The sequence below is a fragment of the Leptonychotes weddellii genome, chromosome 4 (assembly GCF_054177405.1).
Source record: "Leptonychotes weddellii isolate Sample4059 chromosome 4, ASM5417740v2, whole genome shotgun sequence".
Taxonomy (NCBI): domain Eukaryota; kingdom Metazoa; phylum Chordata; class Mammalia; order Carnivora; family Phocidae; genus Leptonychotes; species Leptonychotes weddellii.
The window spans coordinates 83,708,215-83,717,021 of NC_138372.1; the positions used below are offsets into that span (position 1 = coordinate 83,708,215).

At 36.0% G+C, this 8,807-nt stretch overlaps 1 protein-coding gene across 4 annotated transcripts in view; it reads left to right on the forward strand.

Moving 5' to 3' along the window:
• The window catches only part of STXBP3 (syntaxin binding protein 3), a 54,141-nt gene that overhangs the window by 42,100 nt on the left and 3,234 nt on the right, over positions 1-8,807 (forward strand). For 3 of the 4 annotated variants that reach the window (XM_006742041.3, XM_081815585.1, XM_081815584.1), the window contains 5 exons: positions 158-238; positions 2,294-2,432; positions 2,727-2,833; positions 3,604-3,696; positions 5,391-5,476. In XM_006742041.3, the coding sequence (XP_006742104.1) occupies positions 158-238; positions 2,294-2,432; positions 2,727-2,833; positions 3,604-3,696; positions 5,391-5,476 (506 nt within the window). The remainder of the gene's footprint in view (positions 1-157; positions 239-2,293; positions 2,433-2,726; positions 2,834-3,603; positions 3,697-5,390; positions 5,477-8,807) is intronic. The other variant, XM_081815583.1, reaches the window with a different exon arrangement.

Sequence of the window (8,807 nt, forward strand, 5' to 3'; positions counted from 1 at the left end):
TTTTCCTTTTTCTTGAGCTACTTTCCTTGCTTTACATGGTACCTCCTTTCCACCTCAGCTCATAATTTCCTTCAGGCCTATCTCACAAGTTTAATACTATCAGTTGCACAAAAAGAAATTAAAATGATTTAAGCGATTGATTTCTTTTGTTTTTCAGCAAGTTGTCCATCTTAACTTAGCAGAAGATTGCATGAATAAATTCAAGCCTAATATAGAAAAGCTCTGCAAAAGTGAACAGGTATGTGCAGAGTAAGAAGTACTATATCATCATAAATTTTCGGATTGAACTTTGTAAGGTGCACTAAATCGCAGAATCTCTCTTAGAAGGGGGCTCAACTAGGCAGTATTTAAATATATAACTCCCAGAGCACCTGGGTGACTCAGTCAGTTAAGCATCTGACTTTTTATCTCAGCTCAGGTCTTGATCTCTGCAGGGTCGAGTTCAAGCCCCATGTTGGGCTCCACACTGAGCATGGAGCTTACTTAAGAAATAAAAATAAATACATCACTTCCCACCAACATTATCAGGTAGCTATCGTATCATAGTAAGCCGTCCCTCCTAATCTGTGATTGTACATATTTGGTTAAATGTGGTAATTTTAGTGTTCGGAACATTATTTCAGAGTAGCTCTATCATCAGGCCTTTCTGAGTAGGTGCAACATTTAATGCAGCATCCTGCAGCATACTGCATTGGCACATTTAACTTGTTTTAGAGCCCCCCCCCCCCGCCCCGTAATGTCATAAATGTTTAGACCAGTGGTAAGAGAAATAGAATGCAAGCCCTATGTAGTTTTATTTACTTATTTATTTTGAGACAGAGAGCAAGAGAGTTTGAGCAGGGGAAGGGCAGAGGGAGAGGGAGAGAGAATCTTAAGCTATAGGGTCTCAATCCCATGACCTTGAGACCATGACCTGAGCCCAAATCAAGAGTCTGAAGCTTAACCAACTGAGCCACCTAGGCACCCCAAGCCATATGTAATTTTATATGTATAGCTGACTCTTGAACGAGGATCAGGGTACTGACCCCCCCCCACAGTAAAATATCCATGTCTAACTTTTGACTCCCCCACACTAATAACCTTCTGTTGACCAGAAGCCTTACTGATAACATAAACAGTTGGTTAACACACATTTTGTATGTTATATGTATTATACTATATTCTTATAGTAATGTAAGCTAGAGAAAATGAAATGTTTCTAAAAAAAATCATAAGGAAAATACATTTAAAGTACTGTGCTGTATTTATTGAAAAAAATCCATGTATAAGTGGATCCACACACTTCAAACCTGTGCTACTCAAGGGTCAATTGTAGTCACATAAAAAGGTAAAAAGAAACAAAGGTAGTTAATTTTAATAATACATTTGACTTAACCTAATGCTTTCGAAACCTTAGCATTTCAACATGTAATCAATATAAAAATTGTTAGTGAAATAATTTACATTCCTTTTTTTTTTTCAAGATTTTATTTATTTATTTGACAGAGAGAGAGATAGCGAGAGCAGGAACACAAGCAGGGGGAGTGGGAGAGGGAGAAGCAGGCTTCCCGCTGAGCAGGGAGCCCGATGGGGGGCTCGATCCCAGAACCCTGGGATCATGACCTGAGCTGAAGGCAGACGCTTAATGACTGAGCCACCCAGGTGCCCTAATTTACATACCTTTTTCACACCAAGTCTTCAAGAAATCTGGTGTTTTCACTTATAAGCACATCTTAATTCAGGCTAGCCACATTTCAAGTGCTCATTAGCCACATGTAGCTCAGGGCTACCATATTAGCATAGGTTTAGATTAATGATTTTCTCTCTGAATTATTTTTTGACTTTATAACAATCGGTAGTTTACAATTGATGCCTACATTTGAAGCATCATCAGTGTTACATTAAAATTTGGCAAGATTTAAGGTATTTTTTTAAAGATTTTATTTATTTTTTTTTTTTTTAAAGATTTTATTTATTTATTTGAGAGAGAGAGCACATGAGAGGGGGGAGGGTCAGAGGGAGAAGCAGACTCCCTGCCGAGCAGGGAGCCCGACGTGGGACTCGATCCAGGGACTCCAGGATCATGACCTGAGCCGAAGGCAGTCGCTCAACCAACTGAGCCACCCAGGTGCCCTTAAAGATTTTATTTTTAAGTAATCTCTACACCCAACGTGGGGCTTGAACTTACGACCCTGAGATCAAGAGTCACATGCTGTACTGACTGAGCCAGCCAGACGCCCCAGGATTTAAGATACTTTTAACTGAAAAGTGAATTTGGATTATAGGCCACTGACTATATTTAATTGTCATTAAGGACCTGGCACTTGGAACTGATGCAGAAGGACAGAAGGTGAAAGATTCTATGCGAGTACTTCTTCCAGTTCTACTCAACAAAAATCATGATAATTATGATAAAATAAGAGCGATTCTACTTTACATCTTCAGTATTAATGGTAATAGAGACTTTATTTTCATCAATATATTAAAATACTCAGCTCTAAAATCACTGTATAATAAGTAATTTACTATTGATCATAAGAGAGTCTTAGAAAATTCAAAGGTAGTAGCTGACGTTGGGTAAGAATGTAAGGAATGTGAGGAAAAACAGGCCATTGGGAGAAGACCCGAAGGGTATATAATTAAACATTTGCTTTTTCTTTAATAAGCTTTATTCATGGGTACAACCTGAAACCTAGACATGATTGTGGTAGCAATTGAGTGACTGTGCACTCGTATTTTTATCTAAGGAACTACAGAAGAAAATTTGGACAGGTTGATCCAGAATGTAAAGATAGAAAATGACAGCGACATGATCCGTAACTGGAGTTACCTTGGTGTTCCCATTGTCCCCCCAGTAAGAAATCTTACATTCAGTATATATTCGTATCTGTACGTATGTGGTTGTTTGCATTAAATATGTTTTCTTATATGGGAATCTACATAGTCTTCTTAATTTCACTGTATAGATTTGGTAAGTAAAAAATTTTTAATTTTGTTTTCTTTTCCATAAATGAGTAATTTGGACAAATACATTTTTCTAGTGAATTTATATCTTATGTCTTCTGTTGTAATTTGCTCTTTATTTATGCTTTTCTCTATGATTCCCTTTATAGCAAATTTTGAAAGAACTCTGTTTAGAATCTCTCTCTTTCCCATCAAGTTTTATAGCACTTTTGAGTAAATATATTTTCTAATACTGTTATACATTTTATCATTCGAGCACAAAATATGGTGAATTTATGTGACCCCATCTATTCAGATTTTTTGAGTAAGCATTTCCACTCTTAGTTTTTTGTTTTTTGGGGTTTTTTTTTAAGATTTTATTTATTTATTTGAGATAAAAAGGAAGCATGAGTGAGGGGACAGGGGAAGAGGGAGAAGCAGACTCCCCACTGAGCAGGGAGCCCAACATGGGGCTTGATCCTAGGACCCTGAGATCATGACCTGAGCCGAAAGTAGACACTTAACTGACTGAGCCACCCAGGTGCCCCCTCCACTCTTAGTTTTAAGTCAAATACAACATAGTATTTGCTGTAATTTAAATATTTTTTAAAGAAAATGTAATAAGAGAATCTTACTAAATAAAATTACAGGTTTTAAATTTTTTTCCTCTATTTGTATTAGTCTCAACAGAGCAAACCATTAAGAAAGGATAGGTCTACAGAAGAAACTTTTCAACTCTCTCGATGGACACCTTTTATCAAAGATATTTTGGAGGTAAAGTTCATTAAATTTTACTTAAACCCTAAGTGCCTTTCTGTAGAGCATTCTTTACTTTCTGTATGTTTATCTGTCAGTCTGAGCATATCTATTGGTCAGGAATGTATGCAGTACTGGGAGGGTTCACAAAAGAAGGCTGTATCAGGGGTCAAGGGCAGAAAGGAAATTTGAAGATTCTTTCCGTGTAGATCTCAAATAAACTTACACACTGACTGCCTCAAAATAAATGAAAGTAAGCATACATAACTGCCTTATGGGAAAAAAAAAAAAACTTGTTTTAAATAACTATATGTAGCAGAAGTATAATTTATTTGAATGAAAGTTCAACAAAACAACATTTGCATATGACCACTGTTAGAAAGTGTTAGACTCCAGTATTCTTGGAAAAGTATTTGTGTTATTAAATTGTAAATTGTAAACTATAGTTTGCTATTCTGTCCAACAGATGGTTTATGCCTTTAGTACTGTTTGCTTTTAGAAATTAATATTCAATTATGGGAAATCAGAAAATGAACTGTAAAAATTGTATTATGAGCAATAAAATCATGACATTGGTTTTTCAATTATAATAATATAGTTTCATTTATTCCAGTTTTCCTTTGACTTAAACCCTTTTCTGCTTTGCTTTGGGAGCTAAATGTGTGCAATTTATGATTTTCCTGTTTTGCTTGGCTAATTTTATGTCATTCACACATTCTGAATCATAGATGAAAAGTTTAAAGAATCTAGACTTTGTTTTCTACAACATAAGATTTTTTTCCCTACCCATAACAAGGATGTAGCTAAGTAGTCTTTCTTGGATAGTACTTTTAAAATAAGAATTGACTTCCTGAACCCTGTAACAAGGATTTGCATATTAATTTTAAAAAAAGAAAATCCAGTTTTGGCCCAGTGGCATTCCACGGCCTTCAGGATTTCTCCTGAAACTTGATTTCTTTGCTTCTTACAGTTTTAATGAAATATTCTTGGACTACTACTACTAAGTACCTTGTGCTCATTCCTTAGGCCCACTTATTAATAATACCTTTTATACTACTGTGCTGTAAAGCAGTGGTCTCCAAACTGTTTTAATCATGCATACTTAACCATAAAAATTGTGAACGTGAGCTTGTAGTATATGATTATTTACAAACTGTGTATTACTGTCCTGGTGAAGCATAATCTTTATATATAGCACATCCTGTACACATAAGTATATCACAAAATGTAACCCTAAAATAGAAAATTTTTTTAAACAAAAAGGAAAACTTCTCTCATCCCATTGGATTGTTTTGATTACCCCTAGGTCAGGGATGCACATCCTATTTTAGAGCCACTGCAATGAAGGGCAAGGTGAATTCTCCAATAGCCTAAGAGGTATGTCAGGACTAGGATGGGTATTTAGAAACCCTGAGCACTCTAGAGATTAAGGTCTCTGCAATCCTTAAACCAATATGGAGACCCTCCAAATGAAGAAATGTAGGCATTCAGTAAATACTGGTTTAATAAGAAAGTAAGGGATTGCATTAATTTTTGAAGCAAGTGAAGTTTTATAAGTTTCAGAGAGAGGGCTAACCTTATTTTATTAAATATTTACATATCTTAGGCTCCTTAATTGTAAACACAAGTTTTGAGTCTTATGCAAAATATACAAATTTTAAAAATCCTAGAATGTACATTTTTTTAATGGTGTTAATTCTTTTCTTCCCTAGGATGCCATTGATAATAGATTAGATTCAAAAGAATGGCCATATTGTTCCCAGTATCCAGCAGTATGGAATGGCTCAGGAGCTGTAAGGTAAAACCTATCAATTGAAATTGTCAGTATGATATTGCAGACTAATAATTGAAATGGTACAGAAGGAACTCTTATACTGGCAACTCTCCTGGAGGCATAGTCACTTAAAAGGCAGTGTTTCTTTAACTGCAACTTATTTTAAATGAGTCCAAGTAAGTAGTATGAAAATGTACTTTATCATAAAAAAATGAGTGCCCTACCTTATGCAGGGGTGTCAACTCCCAGTCCCTCCCTACTTTGCACAATACCAAGGCTTCATTAAATGGGTAAACACCCAAGTCTTGTTTGCTAAGATTAGACTAACTCTCCACAAGGCAGACCAAGCCTCAACTCAGTTTACCACTCTAGTTTTTAGCTTCCTCTTTATTGCTAGCCTTTGGAGATTTCTCTTATTTGTTTACTTTCACTGTGCTTTTAAAAAGAAGTTCACTCGTAAAAATGAAACAAGATGAAACCAGAGAGGGAGACAAACCATAAGAGACTCTTAAGCATAGGAAACAAATGGAGGGTTGCTGGAGGGGACAGGGGTGGAAGGTTGGGGTAACTGGATGATGGACATTGGGGAGGGTATGTGTTGTAATGAGCACTGGGTATTATGTAAGACTGATGAATCACAGACCTATACCCCGAAACAAATAATACATTATATGTTAATTAATTGAATTTAAATTTAAAAAAATTTTTAAATAAATAAAGAGTGAAAAAAAGTTCACTCTTATTTTAACCAAAGCTTCTAGGTGCTTTCTAGAGTGAGATTTTCAGAATCTAGGGCTTTAATTATTATTTTTATATCTATCAGAATGTAAAACACTAGCACAACATCTTATACATGTATGTGAAACAAATTAAATATAATCCCATTGTCCTAAAATTGCTATTCAGAAATTTAAAAATTGTTAGTCACATAATTGTTTAAGCAGTATTATCTCCTTTTTTTTGTTGTTCTTACTCTATTTCTCTTCTGTTTTTCTTTTGAAAAAAAAATTTTTTTTAAGATTTATTTATTTTAGAGAAAGAGAGTGTGTGTGTGCAAGAGTGGGGATAGAGGCAGAGGGAAAGAATCTCAAGCAGACTCCCCACTGAGCACAGAGCTGACACAGGGCTTGATCTCGTAACCCTGAGATCATGACCTGAGCCGAAATCGAGTTGGATACTCAACCATCTGGGCCACCTAGGTGCCCCCTTGAAATAGTTTTTAAACCAAAATTGCACTTTTAGAATCTCCTTGATTTGTTTTATATGGGAATCATGAGTGTATCTTATTCCTGTTTCATCTTTCAAAACCAGTTACTGATTCTCTTTACTTTCTTCCTATTGTTTACTCCCTCATCATTTCTTAAGATGGCAGATGGAAATTATCTACACAAGAACATTATTAAAAGTTTACCATGGGATCCTACATTTCAGGGTCTTAGAGGTCCTCTAGAAAGAATATGGTTTCCAAAATGGGTAACAAGATGATTTGGGGGGGGGATATTTATTTTTACCTGAAAAAGGGAGAAATTAAACTTTATTAATAGACACCAGTATACATATCTAATTTATAAACTAATATATATTTTTAATAGAAGTACATAAATTTTTATTTTGAAATATTTACTTTTCACATAAAAGCTCAAAATTTTTTACCAGTGGAGTGTGAGATCAAAAAAAGTAATTCCTATGATCTTGAGCAGTGCTACCCCATAGAACTTTCTTTCAGTAATGGAAATGTCATGTATCTGCCCTCTCCAATATGAGTCAGTAGCCACGTGGAGCTGTTGAGCACTTGATATGTGGCTAGTGTGACTGCGTTTTTAATTTTAATTAATTTAAATTTAAATAGCCTCATGTAGCTAGTGGCTGCTGTATTAGACAATGCTGATCTAGAGCATCTGGGGGAGGAAATGATAGAAACATTAGCTATTATTTATTGAGTGCTTCCTTGGTACCAGATTCCATGCTTCGTGTATCCTCTGCATTATTTCATTTAATCCTGAAAACAACCCTTGACTATTAGAGAGAGGTTCAGTAACTTGCCAAAAGTCTTACTGAATTAGAAAGAAGCAGAATCAGAGTTGTAACCAGGTCTTTTTTTTAACAGCTTTATTGAGGTGTAATTGACTTAATAGCACTGTATATGTTTAAGATCTACAACTTGGTGTTTTGATACATGTACATTGTAAAATGATCACCACAAGCTAATTAATGTATCCATCACCTCCACAAACTTACCATTTTCTTTCTTTTGTGTGTGTGTGTGGTGAGAAGGCTTAATTTAATAATTTAAGATCTACTCTTTTAGCAGATTTCAAGCATACAATATAATTTTTGGGAACTGTAGTCACCATGCAGTACATTAGATCTCCAGAACTAATTCATCTTGTATAACTGAAACTTTGTGTCCTTTGACCAACACTACCTCATTTCCCCTCCCCGCCCAGCCCCTGGCAACCAGCATTCTCTTCTCTGCCTTATGAATTTGACTGTTTCAGATGCCACATAGAAGTAAGATCATGCAGTGTTTGTCTTTCTGAGTCCAATGTGATTTCACTTAGCATAATGTCCTTCAGGTTCATCCATGTTGTTGCACTTAGCAGAATTTCCTTCTTTTTTAAATTTTTATTTAATTTTTATTTTTTTAAAAGATTTTATTTATTTATTTGAGAGAGCGTGCAAGCACAGGGGAGGGGGAGGGGTAGAGGGAGAGGGGAAAGCAGATTCCCCACTGAGCAGGGAGCCCACCTCAGGGCTCAGTTCCAGGGCCCTGAGATCATGACCTGAGCCGTAAGCAGACGCTAAACTGACTGAGCCACCCAGGCACCCCTTTCCTTCTTTTTTTTTAAAGGCTGAATAATATTCCACTGCATATATACACTACATTTTCTTTATCCATCTCTCCACCAATGGACATTTAAGTGTTGTCCGTGTTTTGGCTATTGTGAATAATGCTGCAGTGAACACAGGAATGCACATATATCTTCAGTACCTCCTACCGTCCTACCTCAGTGAGTTTCAGCATGGGATGTCCTGGTACCACATCAGCTCCAAATCCGGTGCTTCCCTCCCTGTACCTATAAAATAGAGCTGACACTCTTTTATTTCATATGAAGAAATAACATACTTGAGAAGTCTATGACTTTCTGAAGTTAAAAAAATGGGAGTGCAAAGATACAAAAGTAGGGATCCGAAGGGGTACGTGCACCCCGATGTTTATAGCAGCAATGTCCACAATAGCCAAACTGTGGAAAGAGCCAAGATGTCCTTCGACAGATGAATGGATAAAGAAGATGTGGTATATATATACAATGGAATATTATGCAGCCATCAAAAGGAATGAGATCTTGCCATT